At 36.1% G+C, this 27,588-nt stretch overlaps 1 protein-coding gene across 4 annotated transcripts; it reads left to right on the top strand.

Annotated features, from left to right (window-relative positions):
- The first annotated feature begins 87 nt into the window (after window positions 1-87).
- On the top strand, window positions 88-26,824 carry LOC148063313 (cilia- and flagella-associated protein 47-like). Of its 4 annotated transcripts, XM_087811478.1 has the most exons (46): window positions 3,644-3,705; window positions 6,223-6,317; window positions 6,531-6,645; window positions 6,720-6,858; window positions 7,929-8,013; window positions 8,082-8,222; window positions 8,288-8,457; window positions 8,534-8,640; window positions 8,718-8,947; window positions 9,017-9,200; window positions 10,202-10,421; window positions 10,487-10,639; window positions 10,704-10,890; window positions 10,954-11,230; window positions 11,321-11,451; window positions 11,538-11,792; window positions 11,859-11,936; window positions 12,130-12,268; window positions 12,342-12,430; window positions 12,555-12,714; window positions 12,788-12,882; window positions 12,956-13,169; window positions 15,086-15,287; window positions 15,353-15,464; window positions 15,798-15,913; window positions 16,023-16,123; window positions 16,206-16,322; window positions 17,630-17,813; window positions 17,875-17,946; window positions 18,018-18,155; window positions 18,216-18,297; window positions 18,823-18,915; window positions 19,007-19,181; window positions 19,272-19,369; window positions 21,725-21,841; window positions 21,923-22,057; window positions 22,339-22,451; window positions 22,535-22,685; window positions 23,833-23,921; window positions 23,998-24,075; window positions 24,322-24,377; window positions 24,440-24,576; window positions 25,409-25,514; window positions 25,675-25,877; window positions 25,963-26,104; window positions 26,287-26,824. In XM_087811478.1, exons 3-46 carry the CDS (start codon window positions 6,555-6,557, stop codon window positions 26,430-26,432), a joined length of 6,108 nt encoding a protein of 2,035 aa, XP_087667604.1. In that variant the 5' UTR covers window positions 3,644-3,705; window positions 6,223-6,317; window positions 6,531-6,554; the 3' UTR covers window positions 26,433-26,824. The 4 variants fall into 4 exon arrangements, with proteins under 4 accessions (XP_087667606.1, XP_087667605.1, XP_087667604.1 ...); XM_087811480.1 differs by lacking the exons at window positions 3,644-3,705; window positions 6,223-6,317 and adding an exon at window positions 88-697; XM_087811479.1 differs by lacking the exon at window positions 6,223-6,317 and having other exon boundaries at window positions 3,623-3,705.
- Window positions 26,825-27,588: the final 764 nt, after the last annotated feature.

Genomic DNA, 27,588 nt, shown 5'->3' with positions numbered 1-27,588 from the left:
ATCTATTTATTTAATTATTTGGTTTTGAATCTTATCAAATCTAATTTTTATATGATTATCATTTCAGTAATGGCTTGTTCTGATGATCATCTAGCTAATGTTTTCCTTTTTTGTTTGTTTCTTTTTTTTTTCAGATTAAAAATATGTTCAGTTGGAAAAATACTCAGGAGACACAGAACTCGGAGGAGGAACATTAAATAAGTAAAATTATGTTGCTATATAGAAATAGCAAGGTGGTTGTAATCTATTATACAACCGCTGGAGGACGCTATAAGACAAATCTTGAATTGTCAGCGCTATAAACAATAAGTAGAACAAGAAATATAAAGCTCACTGACAACACTCATTACAAGAACATTATGAAACCAGTTATTATTATTACTAATCTTAAAATGAATCTTTTATTTTAAATAATAATAATCAGAATATTAATACTTATAATAATAATTGTTATAAAAAAATAAATCTTATTAAGACTTTAGAAAATAAATAAATAGATATTCTAAACAGACTCATGGATTTGCTTGTTTTACTTTGTTTGTCTTTATTCTTACATTATTTTTAGAATTTCAAAGACATCAAGGACTCATAAAAAAGTACAAATAAAAACACAGTCAAGTAGTTGAACTAAATCAGCAATCAAAAACAAGCGACCAGAAAATATTCAGAAGTATATGGACTTCCAGAAACCTACCAGGTAAATACACACAAAGCATCTAAACCAGAGATGCTGGTAAAGTAATAGTGGTAAACACAGCAGTGAATATTTATCAAGAAGTGTGTGAAAATATTTTAAACCAATAATACTAATAATAATGACATAATAATGAACGGAATGAATGGCTTCCTGTGCTCTTGCTTGCATAGGCAACAATGCAACCTCCATCCATCCATCCATCCATCCATCCATCCATCCATCCATCCATCCATCCATCCATCCATCCATCCATCCATCCATCCATCCATCCATCCATCCATCCATCCATCCATCCATCCATCCATCCATCCATCCATCCATCCATCCATCCATCCATCCATCCATCCATCCATCCATCCATCCATCCATCCATCCATCCATCCATCCATCCATCCATCCATCCATCCATCCATCCATCCAAATTGGCCCATGCCCTCCTGATTTTAGATAAGATAATGGTCGAAAGGGGGAAAAATTACGAACATGTCAATGTCAACATGATTCCGATGTCTGGGCAAATTTTACATTTACCTTATTGTAAGCATACAAACGTCAAAATAATACATTTTAAAAAAGGAAGTTCATGTTCCACAATATGCTTTTTTATCAACCATGTTTGTAGTGTTTAGATTTTAAACACATCACAATACATCCTAACGCTCAACCTCGTGGCTTTGATTGTTTTTCTTTGTCTTTATTATTCAATAAAAGTTGAATTTCAAAGACATCACAGACTCGTGAAAAATATAAATAACTTCACAGTCCAACAGTACAAGCCTGTTTTTACTTTCACCTGCAGTTAAAAACATACAAACAGAAAAGTATATGGACTTTCAGAAACCTACCAGGTAAATATACACAAAGCATCTTAACTAGATATACTGTTAAATTAATAGTATTAATAACAGCAGTGGCAACAGTTGTATTGTAGTATTTATAATATTTATCAACATCTTAATTTTTGGTGTTTCCTGCCAGCAGTAATTAAGAGGAACTTTAAAGTTAATATAGGCTGCGTTCACATGTCATCTATAGTTTAGTTCACATGACTTTCCATCCATCTGCTCTTGATCTGACCCTCAATCAAATGTTAAGGTCGTAAGATTATCAAGTTGGGAAAAAACAAGCTGGGCTTGTTCTGGTGATTAACTATGTTTTACATATTGTGCTTCCAGTTTGAAATACATTAGTAATATGTTTACATGCTCAGAATCAGGTCAGTGTCCAAATATGAATTAAATTATTATTATTTAAATACTATTTATATGTATATATTTACATTTCATTTTATATTTATATTTATATTTACAAATTTTTCTCTATAATAATTTGTTCAGACATGTTCTTAGTTTCTCATGTAAATCGACAAATGTGTAACAACAATTAAATACAAGATTATAAACATGAACAGTATAAAACAAGTTATTGTTATAATAATATTAATTATACACAGATAAAGAAATGTCAATATCAATCATTAACCAGTTGTGTGTTGGTCCAAATTGGCCCAAGCCCTCCTGATTTTAGATAAGATAATGGTCGAAAGGGGGAAAAATTACGAACATGTCAATGTCAACATGATTCCGATGTCTGGGCAAATTTTACATTTACCTTATTGCAAGCATACAAACGTCAAAATAATACATTTTAAAAAAGGAAGTTCATGTTCCACAATATGCTTTTTTATCAACCATGTTTGTAGTGTTTAGATTTTAAACACATCACAAGACATCCTAACGCTCAACCTCGTGGCTTTGATTGTTTTTCTTTGTCTTTATTATTCAATAAAAGTTGAATTTCAAAGACATCACAGACTCGTGAAAAATATAAATAACTTCACAGTCCAACAGTACAAGCCTGTTTTTACTTTCACCTGCAGTTAAAAACATACAAACAGAAAAGTATATGGACTTTCAGAAACCTACCAGGTAAATATACACAAAGCATCTTAACTAGATATACTGTTAAATTAATAGTATTAATAACAGCAGTGGCAACAGTTGTATTGTAGTATTTATAATATTTATCAACATCTTAATTTTTGGTGTTTCCTGCCAGCAGTAATTAAGAGGAACTTTAAAGTTAATATAGGCTGCGTTCACATGTCATCTATAGTTTAGTTCACATGACTTTCCATCCATCTGCTCTTGATCTGACCCTCAATCAAATGTTAAGGTCGTAAGATTATCAAGTTGGGAAAAAACAAGCTGGGCTTGTTCTGGTGATTAACTATGTTTTACATATTGTGCTTCCAGTTTGAAATACATTAGTAATATGTTTACATGCTCAGAATCAGGTCAGTGTCCAAATATGAATTAAATTATTATTATTTAAATACTATTTATATGTATATATTTACATTTCATTTTATATTTATATTTATATTTACAAATTTTTCTCTATAATAATTTGTTCAGACATGTTCTTAGTTTCTCATGTAAATCGACAAATGTGTAACAACAATTAAATACAAGATTATAAACATGAACAGTATAAAACAAGTTATTGTTATAATAATATTAATTATACACAGATAAAGAAATGTCAATATCAATCATTAACCAGTTGTGTGTTGGTCCAAATTGGCCCAAGCCCCCCTGATTTTAGATAAGATAATGGTCGAAAGGGGGAAAAATTACGAACATGTCAATGTCAACATGATTCCGATGTCTGGGCAAATTTTACATTTACCTTATTGCAAGCATACAAACGTCAAAATAATACATTTTAAAAAAGGAAGTTCATGTTCCACAATATGCTTTTTTATCAACCATGTTTGTAGTGTTTAGATTTTAAACACATCACAAGACATCCTAACGCTCAACCTCGTGGCTTTGATTGTTTTTCTTTGTCTTTATTATTCAATAAAAGTTGAATTTCAAAGACATCACAGACTCGTGAAAAATATAAATAACTTCACAGTCCAACAGTACAAGCCTGTTTTTACTTTCACCTGCAGTTAAAAACATACAAACAGAAAAGTATATGGACTTTCAGAAACCTACCAGGTAAATATACACAGAGCATCTTAACTAGATATACTGTTAAATTAATAGTATTAATAACAGCAGTGGCAACAGTTGTATTGTAGTATTTATAATATTTATCAACATCTTAATTTTTGGTGTTTCCTGCCAGCAGTAATTAAGAGGAACTTTAAAGTTAATATAGGCTGCGTTCACATGTCATCTATAGTTTAGTTCACATGACTTTCCATCCATCTGCTCTTGATCTGACCCTCAATCAAATGTTAAGGTCGTAAGATTATCAAGTTGGGAAAAAACAAGCTGGGCTTGTTCTGGTGATTAACTATGTTTTACATATTGTGCTTCCAGTTTGAAATACATTAGTAATATGTTTACATGCTCAGAATCAGGTCAGTGTCCAAATATGAATTAAATTATTATTATTTAAATACTATTTATATGTATATATTTACATTTCATTTTATATTTATATTTATATTTACAAATTTTTCTCTATAATAATTTGTTCAGACATGTTCTTAGTTTCTCATGTAAATCGACAAATGTGTAACAACATTTAAATACAAGATTATAAACATGAACAGTATAAAACAAGTTATTGTTATAATAATATTAATTATACACAGATAAAGAAATGTCAATATCAATCATTAACCAGTTGTGTGTTGGTCCAAATTGGCCCAAGCCCTCCTGATTTTAGATAAGATAATGGTTGAAATATATATTTTATAATGGAAGCAAATGTTCCCCAGTATTCTGTCATAAACCATGTTTCTAGGTTGTAGAACTTTAAACACAGACTTCCTTACTTTCACTTTCATGGCCTTTGTTTGTCTTTATTATTCAATAAAAGTTGAATTTCAAAGACATCAAATCAACAAAAACATATAACTAACTCCACGGTCCAACAATACAAGCTAGTTTTTGACTTAAATCTGCAATCAAAAACATACGACCCGAAAAGAATCAAGTATATGGACCTTCAGAAACATACCAGGTAAATAAACATAAAGCATCTAAACTAATAGATGTGATCACAGCAGTGGCTACAGTTGTTGTTTTACTATGCAATCATTTATACATTATTGTTTTGACATTCTGGGTAGAATGTGTTTCCTGTTTGAAATGTATTATTTTTATGTTTGCGTGCTCTGAATTGTTACTTGTTATTGTACTTTATTTCCACATTTATTCACATTTTATTTTCTTTCATTTTGATTTATTTCTTTATTCATTTATTTTCTGCCACCTAAATCTTAATGGGGTTGTTTAGGGGCCTTGATTCACTTTGGTTGCAGAATGTCTGCCTTGGTGCTGTTTTTTTATTTTATTATTTTATTCTCTACTGACACCAAAAATGTTGTTTTTAAAACACTGGGAATATGGAATAGTTTCGGATTCTAATATATATATATATATATATATATATATTTTTTACACATTTAATGATTTAAATTGAAAACCTTTCAACCATATTTAAAAAAAATTACCAAATTATAGTAATAATAAAGATAATATAATAATAAAGGGATTTCCAGCAGGTGTCAGTATTAAGTGACACAGTATCACTACATGTTGCTATGAGCTATGTGTTGAAACGCTTCATGACGCCTCATCGACCCATCACTAGAGATTAAAAATCTGGTTGACAGGCTCAACCAACTCTGATTTTATGACCAAGTATATATATACACAAGTCATTGTATTTTATATTGTGTTATTTCATATCTTCATTGAATTTAAAATAGCTAAGATATTTATACAGTCAATAAAAAATTTAAACATGTATTATATGGTGATCATTTAAATGAGTTTTTTTATAAATGAGGATACTCGTTTTCCAGAGTGTTAAAATTAAGTCTGTGTCTGTTGCCTCAGCATTGATGAATTATTTAAATAAGACAATTCAGCCGAAAAAAATGGGCACTTAACTGCATAAATCTACTCCACTACATACTACTACTACATTTATACATTTTCTCTTCTATTTATTTAGGTATTTATACATTTTGTACATGTGTCCATGCTATAGCTAATAATTTATGATCTGATATAGATGTGAATTAGATAAGATCACAGGCCAGTGTTTAATGTATATAGTTGTGCTGCGTTTATGTTTGTAAGTAAGTTTTGTGTCCAGTTAACTAAGTTGTGATCAGAGAACCTGACAGTTGTTGTCGTTTGAGATGAGGGAGTGTGTGTTCACTGTTTTTTGGCCTTTCTTCGAGATGAGGGAGTGTGTGTTCACTGTTTTTTGGCATTGTCTATGGCACAATAGCCTGATCAGCATTATCAATAAAGTTGAAAAACCTTTCATGCTCTCTGAAGACATTTCTTTTTCTATTTATTTAGGTATTTATACAATTGGTTGTCATTTATCATCCTTCATACATCACTGCACATCACTATGATATAATACAGACGTCCTAATGTTCAGGCTCGTGGCTTTGATTGTTTTACTTGTTTGTCTTTATTTTTGAACTAAAGTTGAATTTCAAAGACATCACAGACTCATTAAAAATATAATTGACTTCACAGTCCAACAATACAGGCCAGTTTTGACTTGCATCTGAAATCAAAAACCATACGACCAGAAAAGAATCGAAGTATATGGACTTTCAGAAACCTACCAGGTAAATACACACACATCATCTAAACCAGAGATGCTGGTAAATTAATAGCAGTAATTGTTCCAAGAATATATGTATAATATTGGAGTTTATGTTCATCCACTGTTACTGCCTAACACTAAGAAAATAGACCCTTTAGACAAGACAGAGACCACGAATTATAGAGACCAAGACTGGCCTCATGACAACTAACCGAACGGCCGTTTGTCTCTTCAGGTTTCTATAGTCTTTTTTTGACTAATGGATTCGGAATTGAACTTTGGCTCCTTTTCCGTGGGTTGTAAGGAGGTCAGCAAGCACCTTCCTGTGACCAATCATGGATCGGAATCAGGTGAAGCAACTCCATTGCCTAAACAAGTTAGGCCTTGTTTCTAACCTTAATTCATCCCCTGCTCCGTGTTGTAGTCATATTCGAGGTGTTGTACGCTGGAGACCCCACAGTGAAGTTCTCGCCCCTCAAGGGAGTCATCGGAGCAGGATGCACCCGGTGGATCAAAGTGGAACTACAGACTGGCGAACCAAAGCGGATACATGAAGAGGCTGTGTAAGTTCAGCACTTGCTTTGATTGCTATGTTTTTCTTTAACAGAACTTTAGTTTCATCTTTAACAAATATGGTCAAAAATCATTTGAAAACTTTCTTTTGGTATTGACTTTAAAATGACATCATTTGTTTTCCCCAACAATGGAACTGGCTCCTTAATGTTTAGAAACGTGGAAGTGGGTCTTTTGAGTCATCGTAGTTCTCATCTCACTTAATATAGTATAGTATATAGTATAGAAGTTAGGGATGGCTTGATGGTACTTATTCATGTTCCATATCGATAACTTTACAGTCTAACGATGCTAAACATTTCTCTGTCTTCAGTAAGAAATAAAACAGCAACCCATTCATGGTCCTAAGACCTTCAAAAGGGGAATCTCCATGATTGGTTTCCATTATCTATACATTTATTCTGCCAGTAGTTCTCCTAGTAATACAAATACCAGACCAGTTATTGGGAACTGCAGAAGCGTCTTGGACGAGAGGTGTTACGTTTTTACAAATCTCTACACAGTGCAGTAGCCGCTCTTAAGAAATGTTAACCCTTGTGTTGTCTCTAGGGCCTGGAAAACAAACACATTCGTTTTCGGGCATCCGTGTCACCTTGATAACACAAGGGTTAAGAAACCCAACCAAATCTGTTAGAAACCATCAGTTCTGCATTCACGACCAATAAAAGCATCCACATTACACAACATTACTCTCAATGCCTCTCAGTGTTTAAGCCAAAAACTACTGAATAAAGATGGTCACATCTGAGTTACACTTGAATCAGTGAATCACACACCATAGTTACCAAGTAACTTCTCCCTGACACCCTTACAGAACATCCTTAATACAAGCTAATGTGAATTATGCCAATTTCAGTTCTGTCATTTAACAATACTTCTGCCAAGAAGACTCACTCGCTTCTATTTTCAAATATTTTCCTTCTTGTCCCAACCTTTTATGCATTTCCTCTTAAATTACATTACGTGTTGGTTAGTCCTGCATCTTGTGTGCAAACCTAAAATATTTAATGTACTTTAAACTGTATCCAGGTTGACGTTGATAAGTTGTTCCCTCTTTCAGAGTGAAACTTGAGAACCACTCGGATTTTGTTCTGAGTATAAAGGCAGAAGTGATTCAGCCTAACCTTCAGATCTCAGACAAAAGGGTAACAGCAGAGAAACCATATGTAGGTCCTTCCCTAGTCCTAATTCATCGCCATCTGTCTTGATACAGGGAAAGCCAGTAACATGTATGTGGCTTAAGCCCATGTATTTTGGCACTTCTTGCGTGGAAAGTTTTCTGTTAACAAACAACTCAGAGGAAAGTTGCGAGTGGTTCTGCCGTCTTATGATCACTACTGCTGGGACCGAGGTGGTGAGTAGACACTAGACATCAGTGCAGCCCTTGAACACAAAGTCAAATGACGTGTGTGTTGTTAGGCGTGTGAACTGCAGAAGAGCAGCAGTTCCGCCTTGTTGGAGGATCTTCAGCGCTTCAACCAATCTGACAACAACATATATGAGGAGTTTCATCTCACCCCTAAACAAGGAATTCTGGAACCTTACGAGAAAACCAAGCTCACAATGTGCTTCAACCCTGTGTTTAAACCGTAAATATTTACACATTCATACAATGATGTTGACCTGTATATCAAGTAAGAAGTGTCATTTTGTGTTTTCTTGAAGTCCTTATCGTTACAAGGACCGCCCGTATTCTTCCGGGCAGCGAGACTACTGCATTTTCCTGCGATTTGAGTCGCTGAGAATGGATCCTGAAACCTTAATTTACACTGGTATGTTCTCGCACAATAAACACTCACACTTCATCAGGATGTCTTGCTGCAGTAAATCAATTGTACTCTACACTCAGAAAGCACCGGCGTTGTGGAGCTGGCCGTGACACTCTCCGCTCTACCGGTCACTCTGGTGCCAAGTCCGTCTGAGAAGTTTGAATTTGACTGTGTGTTGGGCAAGAGCAAAGCCGTCCCCTGTATACTGCAGAACCTTTGCTCTCAGCTTCCCATCAATTTCCGCTTCCGCAAGCTAGCGCATTTCATCGTGACTCCTGCTGCAGGCACCATCCCCGCCGGACAAAACAAGGTCGGAGTGATTATGGTTTCTGATCGAGATACGCTGTACTAAAGGAAGTTTTCCTGATTGTTTGTTTAGGAGGTTGAAGTGAAATTCACTGCGCGACAGCAAGGCAAATTCCAGATTCAGCAGATCATTGATGTTATGGGCTACATGTTCTGCAGGACCAGCGATATGGATGTTCCTATTGTGGACCTGAAAGCCTTCGACTCTATTTGTCTTAATCTCTCTGCTGTTTGCAACAGTGAAGTGACCCTGCCAGGTAACAGCTGCACGACATGAGCTTTGTCATCACATTTTAAATCTTAGTATTTGAACTTTTTTAGCATTAAAGCCCTGTATTGCTTTTGATAGTTCAAGCACTTTGTGACCCTGGTCTAGAAAGGCGCTTTACAAATAACTATTACTTACTTACTTATTTAGTATTCCTGTTATCATGCTACTACACTTCAACAGTAACTTCAGCAGTTACATGTTGGTTAAACCCTTGTGTTATCCAGGGGTCAAGGTGACCCGGAAGCCCAAAAAAAAGGTGTTTGAGGTATCCCTTAGATTGCCTCTGGGTCAAGGTCAATAACATTTGTTTTCGGCCCTTTGGGTCACCTTGACCCTGAGATAGCACAAGGGTTAAAGAATAAGGTATGGGGGAGATTGAGATTTAAAAATAAGAGGGCTTATTGGAACAAATATTATCTAAACAAATATTTATTAAATAAAATATTTTATTTTGATTTGAACTAAAAATATGTTTTAATCGAAGGTCTGTCATTTATTTCATTTTAATTAATTACATATGTTTCTGTCATTTATTTTATTTTAATTAATTATTTTGGCAGATGATATTGATTAATATATATAAAAAAAGGTTTCATAAAGTATTTGTTGTTTTGATTTGAAAAAAAGATTCTTACAGTTCTAGTAAATTGCAATCTGCAGTATATGTGTTGTTTCACAAGTGTTTCCTGCATCCTTTACTTTTCACCATTAGGCCTGAATATTGCTCAAGCACAGGAAGACTAAAACAAAACACAAGTTTAACAACCTTTTTTTTTTCTAGATTCATCGTTGACAAGTTAAATCCATCTCACGCGTTATAATATAATATACTATAAAAGTGAACTAGTTTCAAAGTGGGTCACATACGAAAACAGGAAGCAGCTCCTGGGCCAGAGTTTGAGACATGTACTTGCTTACATATTGTGTTGCGTATAACTCTTTCAATGCCGTATGTCAGAGCAATGATCTCTTGAATCGTCTGTGCAGTGATCAGTAGGTCCGTGAACAATCCGACAGGACTACGGCCTGACGTGCGTGCCAAGGATTTGTCTGCCTGCCGTGACGTGGTGCAAGTTGCAGTGCTCAATGCCCACAAGACAAATCTCCATAGGCATGCCAAGAAGGACTCCAAGCAAGCGGTGTTAGTGGCATTTCCTAATGACCGTGCATCAAGCATCAGACCAGGCTCTTCAGACAAAGACTATCAGTAACTATTATCTACATATTAAGTTCTATCCATGGTACTAGTAGAACTGTGCATCTGGTTCACAGGACCATCTTCACTGGCATCCGTCGCTATAATTATTTAGACACTGAGTATGCACTAACCGAGGAGGAAGTTGAGCAAAGAGACAGGAACCACCAGAAGTTCAGAGACTTCATAAATCGTCTCAGAGTGTCTCGGCAGAAGAAAAGCCAAAGAGGGTATTGGAAATTAAAATGTTTTCTTTTTATTATTGATAAAGACTGATTGTTTTCATATAACCAGGCAAGCTGAAAGATCGGAGGTTGTTGAAGATATCGAGACTGTTTTGTACAATGGTCTTACCCCGCCAAAGCTTGGCATCAAAGACCTTCAGTCCACTAAGACGTCACTGTATTACTTACTTTTAAAGCAAACCGTTGAGCATTCCAGAAGCCTTTACAACGCCAACTTGGATCCGGAGGAAGAGGAGGTAAGAGGTCTACTCATCTTGGTCTATTATAAGGAATACAGCTGTGTATTTTATTTTTCAAAGTTGGAAGTTGAAGAAGATCACAGTGTTCCAGCGATGTCGACGTGTATCATCAACAAGCATCGACCATACCCGCTAGTGGTCCAGGCTGACGTTGTCCACGGCAGTCTTGAGCTGTCAACTACTTTGCTGCAGCTGCGTCCAACCTCCAATCTGCTAGCTGCCTCTGGATACCGTAGCTCTGTAACTCTGCGAAACCACAATAGCCAACCGGCGGAGTTCACATGGAAACCCGTGGTCACAGACCCTGGGCTCCTTTTCACCATCAGACCAGCCAAAGGTCATTAGCTATCAAGAATGAAACAGTTGCACAATTGTGACGGCCAAAACATCTGCTTTTATTAAAGCTTGTCTCGCCCTTTTGCTACAGGAATTGTGGGCCCACATCGAGAATTGAACTGTGAGGTGGTATGGCATCCATCCTTCAATTCACACAATGAAGGAATGTTTGACCTTTGCGTTGCCAAAGGCAAGACACAACGCCTTCACTGTACTGCCAAGGTGATATTGTAAAATGTTATATTGCTTAGAACCACGTACCTTTACGCACCTATGAATGTGTTTCTGAATGTTTTCATCCCCATCAGGTTGGATCCAGCGACGTGCAGCTGGGAGACTATCGAGTGATATTTGGCTCAGTGCCTCTCAACATGCTCTCAACCAGAACCGCAGTCATCTACAATAATGGACAGAACCACGCCTACTTTAAGGTGCTGGATGACAAACCTCTGCCGGGGATGACTGTGAGTCCAACCAGTGGCGTGGTGCCAGCTGCAGGTCAAACTCATCTGAAAATCGAGTTCCAACCCGATTCAGTTATCAAGTTTGACACAACCATTGATGTGAGAGAAGAAGAGCGATGGTCAGGTTGAAGATTCTTCATGTATTAACGATCGTTTGTTCCATAGATATCTTTTAGAAACATGAAGCCTCTGGAGCTTAGGATCGGGGGCTCGGTGGAGCCACCAGATGTAGACATCAGTGTGGTACGTTTCAATCGCACGGCTGGATCTGTCCAGTTGAGAAGCAGCAAGGATCAGTTCATTAGTTGTTGGACTTTTTAGGGAGTCATCAATTGGATTCCAATTGGGCTTCACTTTCAGATTGTCAGACGAGCAGTTGCTTCATTAAGAACTGCTGATTCATTGTTCTCCTGTTCTTTTCCCCCTCAATGTCTAGATGGATTTCCACTTCGATGCCCATGTCGGTTCTCGTAAAAAGCTGTTTTTCTCTCTGAAAAACAACTCACCTGCAGCAGCATTTATCAACTGGCGTTTGAGCGAATATATGGATTTCTCACTGCACTTTCCCTCAGCAAGTACGTCCTCCTACCCACACCGTCTTGACTTGTAGATGATACAGACAATGATGTCGGTTATCATTTTTTGCAGAGAACAAGACGCCAGATCTTAGTAGGTCTCAAGTGGAGGTTGACGGTCACCAGACAATATGTGGCATGCTTGTCTTTACCCCCACTCAGGTGAACCATGTCTGCATTCTTGGTGTTACTAAATGAATCCAGCTCATTTTTAGAAAAAAAATCAAAAAATCTCTGAATCGATATAGTCCAAAAGGATTGACAGTCTCGAAATGTGTCTCTGCAGGCAGCCAGCTATGAATTCTATCTTCCACTGTTCGTCAATGGAATCAAATGGCCCAGTTCTTTCCTTCAACACACCCCGATAGAAGAAACCCCGATAGAAAATGGCGAACTTTATTCCGCCCTCTATAGCCACCCATCATCCCTACCTATGAAATTGACTGGTCAGTTGTAAGACCAGTATCATTAAGGTGTCATAATGTTTTCATGATCTTTTTTTTCAATGTTTTCTTGTAGCACTGGTGTTAAATCCTCCTTTGAAAATATTCCCATCCAAACTACATTTCCACGTTGCATCACATTCTTCTCAAGAGCCCAAGCTGTACACTCAGGTATCGTCTTCACTTCCAAGCACAATGGGGATTTACTTGCCATCATTTATCATCACTGCCATGTACTTAACAGGAAGTGCTACTGATTGCGAGCCAGAGCGACAATGTGTGTTGGGATGTAATTGGCGACGAGGTTAAATGGTGGATCCACAGCAAAATATTGACCGAACCTAAAATTGTGCAAGACTGCGAGGAGCCTTGTGTTGTATCCCAATCATCTGGTGTTCTACGCCGTGGAGAGTCTTCAATATTCGTGGTCAGCATCAAGCCTAATGTCATCGTATCAAGTAAGGACAGACTAAAAACCCCCTCAGGTTGATTCTGGATTAAGAGTTATGAAATGTATTTGATGTGAATCGGGCCACACTTATGTAGCAAACAGCTAACGTTAAGTCAAAAGTCAAAATGTGTTTAAATTACTAGACTTGTAGACGAGAATACCTCAGCCAAGACCAATAAACTAAAAACATTGAGGGTCTTGAACATGTCCTAAAGATACAAAGGCATTAAACCAGGCCAAAGCCAAAAGGACCCTAAACACATCAAAAACAATAAACTGAGAATAGGCATACTAGTGGGAACCCAAGACCCAAGACAACACCAAGAACCTTGAATGAGGAACTCCAGATTAGAGCAAGACCATATGCTGTCGAGTTAAAGACTAGACCATACTGTGGAGCTCAAGAAATCCAGACAAGGCCCACACCAAAGCCATTGGAGATCAAGACAAGAACTAGACCTTAGACACTAAAGATAAAGACAACACCAAGACCATAGACACTAAAGATAAAGACAACACCAGGACCATAGACACTAAAAATAAAGAACACCAAGACCATAGACACTAAAGATAAAGACAACCCCAAGACCATAAACACTAAAGATAAAGACAACACCAAGACCATAGACACTTAAGATAAAGATAACACCAAGACCATAGATACTAAAGATAAAGACAACACCAAGACCATAAACACTAAATATAAAGACAACACCAAGACCATAGATACTAAAGATAAAGACAACACCAAGACCATAAACACTAAAGATAAAGACAACACCAAGACCATAAACACTAAATATAAAGACAACACCAAGACCATAAACACTAAATATAAAGACAAACCCAAGACCATAGATACTAAAGATAAAGACAACACCAAGACCATAAACACTAAAGATAAAGACAACACCAAGACCATAAACACTAAATATAAAGACAACACCAAGACCATAGACACTTGAGATAAAGATAACACCAAGACCTTAGACACTAAAGATAAAGACAACACTAAGACCATAGACACTTGAGATAAAGATAACACCAAGACCTTAGACACTAAAGATAAAGACAACACTAAGACCATAGACACTTAAGATAAAGACAACACCAAGACCATAGAAACTAAAGAAAAAAGACAACACCAAGACCACAGACACTAAAGAAAAAAGACAACACCAAGACCATAGAAACTAAAGATAAAGAAAACACCAAGACCTTAGACACTAAAAATTAAAGACCTTAGACACTAAAGATAAAGACAACACCAAGACCTTAGACACTAAAGATAAAGACAACACCAAGACCATAGAAACTAAAGATAAAGAAAACACCAAGACCATAGAAACTAAAGATAAAGAAAACACCAAGACCTTAGACACTAAAGATAAAGACAACACCAAGACCATAGACGCTAAAGATCAAGACCAAAATCATAAACTGTCACCACCAAGACAATGACAGTACCATAGAACCTATAAGACCAAAACGAAGACAATACCAAGACCATCTATATTTGGAATCAAAACTTACTTAGAGGTGAAGCGGCCTGCTGTCTTCATTATACTAAATAATGCAAAAATAATACGATTTTTTAATTTTTATTAAACAAAACCTTTTATAAGTCACGTAATAGACACGTTTGATAACTAAATCCTAATCAAACGTGTCCCTCGCCCAGAAAGATTGGACAGGTTCGGTTTTGAGACCATCATGATCAATCCTGAGAACTATAATACTAATTGCTATTATTATTATTATTATTATTACTTTTATTATTTGTATTTCTATAGAAAGAGATTAACACAACCAAACTCTGAACACCTGTACATAACTAAAGTCACAATTGATTTCATGTGTTTTGACTTGAAAATATTGTATGTAATGGTTGACACATGATAACATCAGATTCTTCTGGTGCAGACCGGCTGAAGCGTCTCACAATTTTCCTGTACCTGGGAGAAAAAGGATCAATCGAAGAGCAGCCCTATCGCGACCTGTCCATCGAGATTGCTCTGCAGCTGCCGAGCATCACCATCTCTCCTCCCCAGCTTCAGTTCGACGCTATCCCGCCAGGAACCTCCGCATTTGCTGAGCTGAGCCTTCTGGCCTCTGGATACGGAGAGTGAGTTTCATGTCAGTTATAAAGTCAGTTCTTCTCATATATCTGATGACAATTGCTTCTTTCAGCGGAACGACTCTATCGGCAGAGGTTGAGGACCACATGTTAGAAGACGGAACACGTGTCCAGCCGGTGTCTGTCAATTTTCTTGAGGGAAACACTATTCCTCCGAGTCAGCAGGTTAATTCACACGACTGAATACAAAAAGTTGCTTAAAACCACATTAGACTCACTGTCAACCCCTTGTAGCCTGGACTTGATCATCATTTTATACTTTTTCTTTGTGTTTGACCAAATCTTAATTCTATATATCTTATCTTTGTTTTAGGACTTCATTTTCAGTTTGCCAACAGTGACACATTTTTTTTCATCACATTACATGGTATAGTGTATCCCTATAGGAGATTTAATTGCTTACCCTGGTGTTCTGAATGATATAAAGATCATTCTGTTTATGAGATGTTTATTAATATGTGTTTATGCTGTTTTGATTTATTTTTCTTTCAACCTCAGGCATCTCCTCCAGGCAGTCCAAGCCAGTCCTGTCTCAAATGCCAGGTTGTGTTCAGCTCCTCTGTGTCTCAATCCATTTGCGTCACCATCACTTTCACTGACCATCTCAACAACAGGTATCCAATAATATAACAGCGGATTTTCATTTTTTTTTAATCTTTAGAATACATTTTGTTAATAGTAAATTGAACGTGATTTGCTTGTTAATAATATATATTTTTTCAGCTTTAAGGTGAAAGTGTGTGCAACAAGTGACAACTGCTTGTTGACTCTGTGGCCTTTCTTGGCGGAGCATCGCCGAAAACAAGAGATCCTTTTCATAGACGGTGAAATAAATCACATAAGATAAAAGAAAAAAAAGTATTTTAGTTATTTGAATCCTGACGGATCTTATTCGTTGTGTTCTAGGACCTGTCAATGTTGAGGCAAACATTCAAGTCCCCCAGTCTCCAGGTTATGGTCCAAGCCACTATTCATCTGCTGACATAGATCGGTTCCCCTCACCAGGCGTAATCCCCTTCCCAGGTCAGAAAATATACATTTTAGAAGGATGTTCAGGGTTTTCTACAAATGTAAATTGTATTTTTGGTTTGTAATAAGCAAACAAACAAAAATCTATGCATACATATCCTTCATTATTAGAGTGATCTAGTCATCCTGATGTTTTTTTAAGTGTATTGTTTTGAGTCATAAGATTAATAATAGTTACTATAATACGAGACTACTGATAACCAGATGAGCTAAAAATGTCATTTTCTGAAAACTTTCTCTCAGTATTTATGGAAGTGCAATAAAAAAAAAAAAGGTGCAATAAATCATTTCAGTTTCATCCAAACCCAAGTGCTGGGTCAAGTTACTCTTTAGTAGCAGATGAACTTGACTTAATTTCGTATATCAAAGCGAAACATTTATTTACTCATGAATTAATTAATAACAGAAACTTGTTTCATCTGATATGTGACTCAAAACAAGAAATATTTCTAGTGGTTCTTTGTATATTTCCTTTATATTGGTTTACCTGTACATTTTTTACAATTATAATCTAATATACAATATGTGTTTTCTGTACATCTTACATGCACAGAAGTCTCAACTATTTTCCAACAAGTTTCAACCGTAATAAAACAATTATTAACTGTAATCAAACACATGTTCAACTATAATCAAACCTTTTTTTTAAAACTATGATCAAACTTTTTTTTTTAACTTAAATTAAATAATGTTTCAACTATAATCAACTATACATTTTCAACTATAATCAAACATTTTTTTTTACCATAATCAAGCTATTTTAAACTGTAATCAAACTCTTTTTTACTGTAATCAAACAATTTCCAACTGTAATAAACAATTTTCAACTATATTAAACAATTTTCAACTGTAATAAACCATTTTCAACTGTAATAAACCATTTTTAACTGTAATAAACCATTTCCAACTATATTAAACAATTTTCAACTGTAATCAAACCATTTCCAACTATATTAAACAATTTTCAACTGTAATAAACCATTTTCAACTGTAATAAACCATTTTCAACTGCAATAAACCATTTCCAACTATATTAAACCATTTTCAACTGTAATAAACCATTTTCAACTGTAATAAACCATTTCCAACTATATTAAACAATTTTCAACTGTAATAAACCATTTTCAACTGTAATAAACCATTTTCAACTATATTAAACAATTTTCAACTGTACATATACTGTTTATACGCTGATCAAGGTCATTTTGACTCACAATAGTAATGATGCGATTATCATCACTGTTATATCTTGAAATTTGATCAAGCCTTTTTATAAGTAGGTTTATTCCTTCTTCTTACAGAGGATCCCGCCCAAGTTAGTGAGGAAGATGCAGCTCAGGCTGAAATACCAGTTGATCCTTCCAGGCCACAATTTCCCAAAGGAAGCTTCAGCCAAAATGTGGTGCTGGCATTGGAGAGGTGGTTTGGCTTTTTTGGCTGTCCCGGCGGGCCACAGCCCATCTCCATCCCCCACACGCTGAGAAGGTAATTTCTAAAATCATCAACACCGTGACATTCTTGTAACTTGATGTTTCTTGACCATCAGAGTCGTGCTGAAGGCTCAGATACAGGACTTGGGTGTCCGTAACTATCCTGTCAGACAGAACAAAGAAACCAGGTTTGTTGATATAACTTATCATTTCACTTCTCAAAAACACTGACGCTACTTCTACGTGGTTACACGATCAGGTCCGTCGTGGACATCATCAATCACCTGGTGGGACAATTGATTCCTGGTGTTCCTCACTGGCCAACTTTCTCCAAGGACACCAAGCAACTCACCCAGCAGCTGCTGAAACAGCACAAAACTACGATCGAGTTTCTGAAGTAACACAAGTCTTTTTCTTATGAATATTTCAATGAATGATGCTATTCTTTTCTCTTAAGGGTTCAAGGAGCATCTTTGTCCCACATCCGCCCGGAGTACTTACTGGATGAAGAGGAGTTCAAGTACTGGTGGTCTCTCCAGGTAAATAACTACAACTGTGAGCACACGTTTGATGAATAGAAGTAGCTTTAATTAATCATATTATATTCATTTCCAAATGTAAAAATCCCAATTTAATATAATAGAATCTACTAAGACCCCCATTTATCTTTTTACTTTCTTTTTAATGTTTCGTAACGGAGGAGCTTGTAGGTACTAGATGTTTGGCACTAGAGACAATTATAGACGATAGAATGTATTTTAAGGATTTACCTCCTAGCTAACTTCTATTTCTCCAAGTACCATGTATCCAAGATACAGGTACAAATAATAAAAGAAACCACAAAAATCATAATAGTTTGGAAAAATAATTGTCAGACCACTTGCAAGACTCTGGAATCTTTAGGTCATCCATGGCTTTTCCCCCATGGCAAATTATAGCACCCAATATAGGAGCCAAAAAGTGCTACAACACTGTATGATGACAACTTTGAGATGTGTAACTGTAAGCTAATATCATTTTGTTTTTAATGTGTGAGTAACAAGTTTGCTTTGCTCTCGTTGAAGTCATATGCTGAAGACGGCCTGGACTACGATAAAAATCTCTACGAGTCTCTGAGCAAGAGATCATGGACCGACTTGATGATTCAAATATTTAAGGTGAAATTGAAAAAAAAAGAAAATTATTTGAAAGAACTCACGTATATATTTACAGTATATCATATAAAAACATCTCCTGCTCCCGGTCCAGGTGCTGGTGCTCCACCGTGTGGCAAAGAACAAAGAAACCACTATTGAGGATATAGGCCTGATAGGCGTCACCCCCAAGCCGCTCATCAGCAACGTCTACACCCCCCATGAGCTCAAGTTGCTCTCCTGGCTCAACTTGACCTACAAGAGCGTGAGGGAGATGGTGTGGCCCCCAGGTCGGATTCCATTTTTTAAAATTCAATTCCACCATTAACAGCTTGTCTGCAAATAATTACATATTGTTATGTTTAACTTCTGTTGATCAGAAAACACCCCATGGCTGCGCTGGATAGTGAGCTTTGACAGGGACTTGGCAGATGGACTTGTGATAGCATCTGTGATCGCTGCTTACTGCCCATACATGGTCAGTATGTCAGAACGACACCAGGGAGCTTTTGATTTTGAGCGGTGTGCAGAATAGAAAGAACAGGATGTTTGGTGTTTACATGATGAGTCATTTTACGAAATAGTTTTTTATTGTTGTTTTATTGTTTACCACCACCCCTAATTGAGAAAAATAACCTTTTTATCGAACCGTTTTTAACTATAATCAAACCATTTTCAACTGTAATCAAACCATTTTCAACTGTAATCAAACCATTTTCAACTGTAATCAAACAATTTTCAACTGTAATCAAACCATTTTCAACTGTAATCAAATCATTTACAACTGTAATCAAACCATTTTCAACTGTAATCAAATCATTTACAACTGTAATCAAACCATTTTCAACTGTAATCAAATCATTTACAACTGTAATCAAACCATTTTCAACTGTAATCAAACTATTTTCAACTATAATCAAACCATTTTCAACTGTAATCAAATCATTTCATCTATAATCAAACCATTTTCAACTGTAATCAAACCAATTTAAACTTTAATCAAACAATTTTCAACTGTAATCAAATCATTTTCAACTGTAATCAAACCATTTTCAACTGTAATCAAACAATTTTCATCCATAATCAAACCATTTTCAACTGTAATCAAACCATTTTCAACTGTAATCAAACAATTTTCATCTATAATCAAACCATTTTCAACTGTAATCAAACAATTTTCATCTATAGTCAAACCATTTTCAACTGTAATCAAACCATTTTCAACTGTAATCAAACAATTTTCATCTATAATCAAACCATTTTCAACTTTAATCAAACAATTTTCAACTGTAATCAAACAATTTTCAACTGTAATCAAACAATTTTCAACTGTAATCAAGCAATTTTCAACTAAAATCAAACAATTTTCAACTGTAATCAAACAATTTTCAACTATAATCAAACCATTTTCAACTGTAATCAAACCATTTTCAACTGTAATCAAACCATTTTCAACTATAATTAAACCATTTTCAACTGTAATCAAACCATTTTCAACTATAATCAAACCATTTTCAACTATAATCAAACCATTTTCAACTGTAATCAAACCATTTTCAACTTTAATCAAACAATTTTCAACTGTAATCAAACAATTTTCAACTGTAATCAAACAATTTTCAACTGTAATCAAACCATTTTCAACTGTAATCAAACAATTTTCAACTATAATCAAACCATTTTCAACTGTAATCAAACCATTTTCAACTATAATTAAACCATTTTCAACTGTAATCAAACCATTTTCAACTGTAATCAAACCATTTTCAACTGTAATCAAACCATTTTCATCTATAATCAAACCATTTTCAACTATAATCAAACCATGTTCAACTATAATCAAACCATTTTCAACTGTAATCAAACCATTTTAAACTATAATCAAACCATTTTCAACTATAATCAAACCATTTTCAACTGTAATCAAACCATTTTCAACTGTAATCAAACCATTTTCATCTATAATCAAACCATTTTCAACTGTAATCAAACCATTTTCAACTATAATTAAACCATTTTCAACTGTAATCAAACCATTTTCAACTATAATCAAACCATTTTCAACTATAATCAAACCATTTTCAACTGTAATCAAACCATTTTCAACTGTAATCAAACCATTTTCATCTATAATCAAACCATTTTCAACTATAATCAAACCATTTTAAACTATAATCAAACCATTTTCAACTATAATCAAACCATTTTCAACTATAATCAAACCATTTTCAACTATAATCAAACCATGTTCAACTATAATCAAACCATTTTCAACTGTAATCAAACCATTTTCAACTATAATCAAACCATGTTCAACTATAATCAAACCATTTTCAACTGTAATCAAACCATTTTAAACTATAATCAAACCATTTTCAACTATAATCAAACCATTTTCAACTGTAATCAAACCATTTTCAACTGTAATCAAACCATTTTCATCTATAATCAAACCATTTTCAACTATAATCAAACCATTTTCAACTGTAATCAAACCATTTTCGACTGTAATCAAACCATTTTCGACTGTAATCAAACCATTTTCAACTATAATCAAACCATTTTCAACTATAATCAAACCATTTTCAACTGTAATCAAACCATTTTCAGCTGTAATCAAACCATTTTAAACTATAATTTAAACCATTTTCAACTGTAATCAAACCATTTTCAACTATAATCAAACCATTTTCAACTATAATCAAACCATTTTCAACTGTAATTAAACCATTTTCAACTATAATTAAACAATTTTCAACTATAATCAAACCATTTTAAATGTTTGGTGTTTCAAAAAACATTTCATCATGTTAAAGTTTGTCATTCTTTCTAGATCAAAAGCCACTTCCAGAGGATGTACACCGATCCCGAAAACCAGGAGCAGGTCCTGCACAACAACATCATCGTCGTGCAGGCCCTGAAAATACTCCACCTCAACATGGACATACAAGTGAGCGATCCGAATCTCCTCAGGACCAACGACAGTGTTCACCGGGTCTAGAAGCTGAATCGGTGTGTGCTTTGTTTTAAGGCGACCGAGTTGTCAGACCCGAACCCGATCCAGATGCTGATACTCTGCTTCCACCTGTACGAGAGGCTGCCTCAGTACGTGCCTCAGAAAACCATCAGACTCTCCGGAGCCCTGCACAGCTCCTTGACCAAGCAGGTCAGCGTGAAACCTATTGAATCCATAATCTCTTAATAGCCCTCAGTCACCCTCAGTTTCATACTTAAAATATCAAACCTGTTTTTTACTTTTAATGCAATTTTTTTTAATTATATGTAAAATTCAAACTTATTAATGTAAAGATGCATTTTATTTTCTTCGTTTAATGTAATACTTTGTTGTTTTTTTTATCATCATAATACTATTTTGATGAAAATCAAAGTACAATTTTCTATCAATTGTTTTGAAGATGATGTTTTTTCATCTTTTTTGTGCTGCAGGTTGATTTAACAAACCCGTCCAGAAAAACTATCAAATACAAAGCCAAGCTGTTGGGGGAAGATGCCAAACTTTTCTCTCTTCCTGATGGATGCGATGTCTCCATTCCTCCAGGGTAAGAATCCAACAATGAGTTAAATAAATGTCTATACCTTCAGGTGTTTTAACTGTTCATTTTTCTTATTTCTTTTAATCCAGAGGGAGAGCTAGCATGGCTGTCCAGTTCATCCAATCCTTCCTGCAGCCAAAGGAGGCCGTCCTGGTGATGTTGTCCACCTCCACTACTGGTGCCACTGCCGCGACCTTGGTCTGCAACCTGATCACCTGTGTCACTAGGGTCACGCCCTCGGTGAGTCCCGCATGCCACGAGAGGAACCATGTCATCATTCTAAAAGTTGTAGAAAGTCTTATTAATATATTAATATATCGGGTCCCCGAATTTTTCCCATTAGCTGGAATAGGCAGAATAAATGAAAGTTTAATCTGGAATATTTATTCATGTAGATATGTTTTTGTTTTGAAGGTATTTGGTTTGATTGTTGTTGTCCTGTAACTTACTATAACATAAACCTCATTCAAAATGGCTGCACATACCTTTAAGCTAGTGACATGTTTGTGACGCTTCTTAAAACAGTGTCCTAATTCATTATGGCCAGTAGGTGGCGCCCTCAGTTTATAAAGGTAGATAGATGTTCAGAAAGATAGATAGCTGGATGGATTGAAAGATTGATGGATTGATTGGATGATTGATTGATTGGATGATTGATTGATTGATTGGATGATTGATTGATTGATTGTATGATTGATTGATTGATTGGATGGTTGATTTGATGGTCGATTTATTGATTGATTTGATGGTTGATTTATTGGATGATTGATTGATCGATTGCTTGATTGATTGATTTGATGGTTGATTGATTGGATGATTTATTGATTTGAATGATTGGTTGAATGATTGGTTGGATGATTGGTTGGATAATTGATTGATTGATTGATTTGATGGTTGATTGGATGATTGATTGATTGAATGATTGATTGAATGATTGATTGATTGGATGATTGATTGGATAATTGATTGATTTATTCATGATTGGATGATTGATTGATAGATAGATTGATTGATTGATTGAATCATTGATTGATTGAATCATTGATTGATTGGATGGTTGATTGATTGGGTGATTGATTGATAGATAGATTGGATGATTGATTGATTGATTGATTGAATGATTGATTGATTGAATGATTGATTGATTGATTGGATGATTGATTGATTGGATGGTTGATTGATTGGATGATTGATTGGATGGTTGATTGATTTGATGGTTGATTGGATGATTGATTGATTGAGGACTCTGAAAAGAAGGCTATTGATTCATGAAGCTTCTTTGATCCTTAACTACGACGTCATTGCTTCTCAAAGACCAGTTTAACAACCACTGGTTTTAAGGAGGTGTTTAGGAATCAATATTTTAAGTTTTGTTTTCTCTCTTCAGAATATCCTGACTCACGAGTCCTCTTGTTACGCAATGAACGTGATTCATCTGCCAGTCGTCAACCACCTGAAGAAAGAATCCATGTTCAAGTGAGTGCATTAGCGAAATCCGAGAATTCCTATAAAGTAGGGTTGAGCGGTCACTCTGTGTTTACGTGTCTCCAAGGGTCCTACTGGTGGAGTCCACCTTCAACCCTCTCGAGCCCGACGCCATAAAAGACGAGCAAAGAGCCTCTTCCAATAAGTAAGTATCCATTTAGAAAGTTACGACAGATCAACTGGGTCATCCTTTCATCTTCATTTCCTCCGTTACTGCATCTGTGAACCTCCATAGTTTATTTCAATGTATCTGTCATAAATGAAACACCGCTTCCACCCAGCCTGCACTCTCCTCTTCACCTTTGGATGATTCCAAATGCTCGTCTCAAAACACGCTTCGCCCATCACTGAGATTTGATGATTAATCAGAGGCCTTTGGGTTTGATTTCAGTGCCGCGTCAGCACAGAGTCGTGAGCAGGAGTGCCAGGATGACTGCGACTATCCAGGTACGTGCTCTCAGGCAAATTGATCATTTCTCCAATGTCGCCGGTCTTCTGTATGCTTGCAGGAGGTGACGACAGTGAGTTCATCAGCAGCGTCCGCTGTCTGTTTATGAGGTCAACCAGAGAGGAAACAATCCCCATTTACTTCCTGCCCTTCTCCCCTGGGATAAAGTACTGCTCGGTGCTGCTGCTGTGCCCACAGGTACTCTGATCATCACCTCTTCACACCCTCTTCAATTCAGATCATTTTGTGAGAACATACTCTCAAAGAGTAACAACCACATCTGTATCGTAACCCCTGAAGACCCGCATCCTAAAACAAGCATTATTTTGTCTTATGATATCTAGTCAATTCAAATGTTTTCATTTGGTTTCCACCAGAATAATGATGATGATGGATTAATGAAGTAAGTAAGTAAGTAACAGTTATTTATAATGCGCCTTTCTAGACAAGGTTCAAAAAGCGCTTAAACAATCAAAAGCAAAATACCTACAAATTTAAAAAGTCTTAATGGCCAAGACATAAGACACAGGAGTCCCAGAAAATTCGGAAGAAACCTGCACAAATCAGATCACTGATGTAAGGAGGAGCCTGACCATGTATAGCTCTGAAAGTAAGAGCCAGAATTTTAAAGTTCATCCTGAAAGAAACTGGCAGCCAGTGAAGAGTTTTAAGGATATAGGAAATGTGAGTTCTTCTACTGGAGCAGGTCAGAATTCTCGCTGCAGAGTTTTGCAGAGCTCCTTCTTGTTTAGACACGAGAATAAACTGTTACAACAGTCTAAACGAGAAGACACAAACGCATGGATTATAAGCTCCAGATGGTGTTGCGGCACCAATTTTTCCTTAATTTTGAGATTTTTCTCAGTTGAAGTTTTTAGTCAGTAATTGTGAACCATCACACATGCTTTGGACATTCAGGTCAAAATAAATAACTTTGAACACACATTTGTTATTTTACAGCCATATTTTGGAGGAACGCAGTCACATTCCTCATTTCGTGAAATTCATGTCAAGCGTTTGTTTCGTGCAGGTCGGTGACATGGTCTTCCTGATCAAGGCCACTGTCAATCTGCCGGCTCCGTCTTACATCCCTCTGAGGCACGGATCAAACCGGTTGTCTTCAAACGACATTACAGGTGAGACAAATGAAAGAGAACTTTCTAACTCACGAGCTACTTTAATACTAAAATAGTTTTTTATTTATTTAATGAGAGGATGGGTTCGATAAGGAATAAAACAATCCATTATGTCAGATATAAATCTTTGGACTTACGGCTTCTTGTTTTCTACCGTCAGTTCTGCACCTGCACTGCAAGGCCGGTGAAATCTGCGAGGACATCCTGTCGGTTCCCTACGTCAACTTGGAGTGGGAGCATGCTCTGTCCATGTGGGGCCAACTCCAGATGAGTTCCGAGGAATATCAGAGGAGGATGTTGACCCACACTTTGCACAGCAGCTCGTTGAGGGCGTCAACTGCCTTATGCAAGCTCCACAAGCATGTAAACACACACACACACACACACACACATTGGAGATCAGAGGGAGGAGGTTTCCTGTCGTCACACCTGATCACTTGTTTTACAGGAGGGGACGATGAAATACTTCGCCATAAGCAAGGAGATTGTCTACGACGTGGAGGTTTCATCACCAAAATACTTCACTTTTCCCAAAAAGGTCGTAATCCCTGTGAAAGAAGACACCAAGGTGATATGGGACAAAAACCAAGGTATGACAGTTATTCATGATAACAATCTTATACGTTGGTTATTTAAAAAAAAAATGTTGCTTTAGTAAAATATTGAAAACGAATGTGTTTGTGGTATCCCTTTTGTTGTCTCTGGGTCAAGGTGAACCACCAATTTTCCCTCAAATGACTCTGGTGACATGTCTTCTCCGTGTGTCACACAGATCGTGGCTGCACTGAAGTGCCGATAAAATTCAAGGCGGACGCCGTCGGTCACTACACGTGCCAGGTGGTCCTGAGGTCCTGGTGCGACACCAGAGTGTACTTAGTCAATGCCTTGGCTACAGCAGTCACCCCTCGAGGCCAGTGAGTGGCGATGACATTCACACAGGGATTTTGAGTTCATCTTTAGTTATTTAGCGGATTTTCACAAAAAGGATGGTTTTGTTTAATTCCTATAAACCACCTTGAATCCCTCTTCAATAAAAAAAAAAAAGAAAAAAAAAATTACATTTAACAGTAACAGGTGGCAGCAGCGGAGAGATCAGCTTATCTGACGTCGCTGTGTATAAGAATAAACTCTTTTATTCATTGGATCCTTTGCTTAAGTATCATAATCTTTTGTCATTCACATTTATGTAGGAGATATAAACACAAACATTCAGTCAGCCCATTCTACAATGCTATCTGTTATTTGTACTTAGTTATTAGATTGAAAATATGTTAAATTTGTTATGTAATGACTGAATAAATTTGACCCAAAAAAATGATGTCTTTGTTTTTATTTCATTTTTTTGCACATTAATGCTTCAAGATCAACTAATATGTTGATTTAAGTGTCTTTTAAATAGATATTGGAACTATAGTACAAAAACAAAGTTAAGGTTATTTACAAAGCCGTCGTATCATATCTCATTATCCACAATCTGATTCATTACCTCATTGGTATTCATCCTTCATTCAGACAATGGAAGTCTGGAAACAGAAAGTTTGTCTGCAAACCTGGACATGGCAACTTTTGTGACGTTTAGAAAGTGCTCATGGGAAATTTGGTCTCCCGTCGGACTAAACACTTCCACTTTAGTCCACTGGCGACACGCGACTAAAAATCACATGCTTTAAGTAAAGTATTTAAATTGGAAAATATTATTTAGCCCTGCCCCTAAATGAAATCTTGTTTATCATAACCACGCCCACTCTGCTGTGATTGGTCAAGCAGCAAGGTTTGTCACCGCGCGTCATCAGTCCCAGAAGTCTGCACTGACCTCGGGTTCGCTCAGATTTCAGACAAGGAAGACATTTATAAAGTAATAACTTCAAAACATGGTCATGATGAGGGACTTACTGCATCTTGGAGATGAAGACGTCAACATTTAAAGCATGTCCTGAGGGAGTCAGGAAACTTTGGGTATAGACATTAGTTGCCCCTTAAACTCAAGGGTGAATTTTCCCATGTAATTAAAATCCAAAATGTAAATTTTTATCGCTGTATCTTTACATAATAATGATGATAGAGTTGTTAATAA

Source organism: Callionymus lyra, chromosome 16 (assembly GCF_982586985.1).
Source record: "Callionymus lyra chromosome 16, fCalLyr1.hap1.1, whole genome shotgun sequence".
Taxonomy (NCBI): domain Eukaryota; kingdom Metazoa; phylum Chordata; class Actinopteri; order Syngnathiformes; family Callionymidae; genus Callionymus; species Callionymus lyra.
Note: the sequence above shows the minus strand (reverse complement) of the source record. Positions and strands in the feature narration are given on the sequence as shown.

What these genes read in the sequence shown, in the direction of transcription:
- LOC148063313 (XM_087811480.1), top strand. Translation starts at nt 6,555, where the DNA reads ATGGATTCGGAATTGAACTTTGGCTCCTTTTCCGTGGGTTGTAAGGAG. An exon ending in CAGATGTAGACATCAGTGTG is followed by an intron (nt 11,937 to 12,129) that starts GTACGTTTCAAT and finishes CTCAATGTCTAG; the next exon opens with ATGGATTTCCACTTCGATGC. An exon ending in TATGCAAGCTCCACAAGCAT is followed by an intron (nt 25,878 to 25,962) that starts GTAAACACACAC and finishes CTTGTTTTACAG; the next exon opens with GAGGGGACGATGAAATACTT.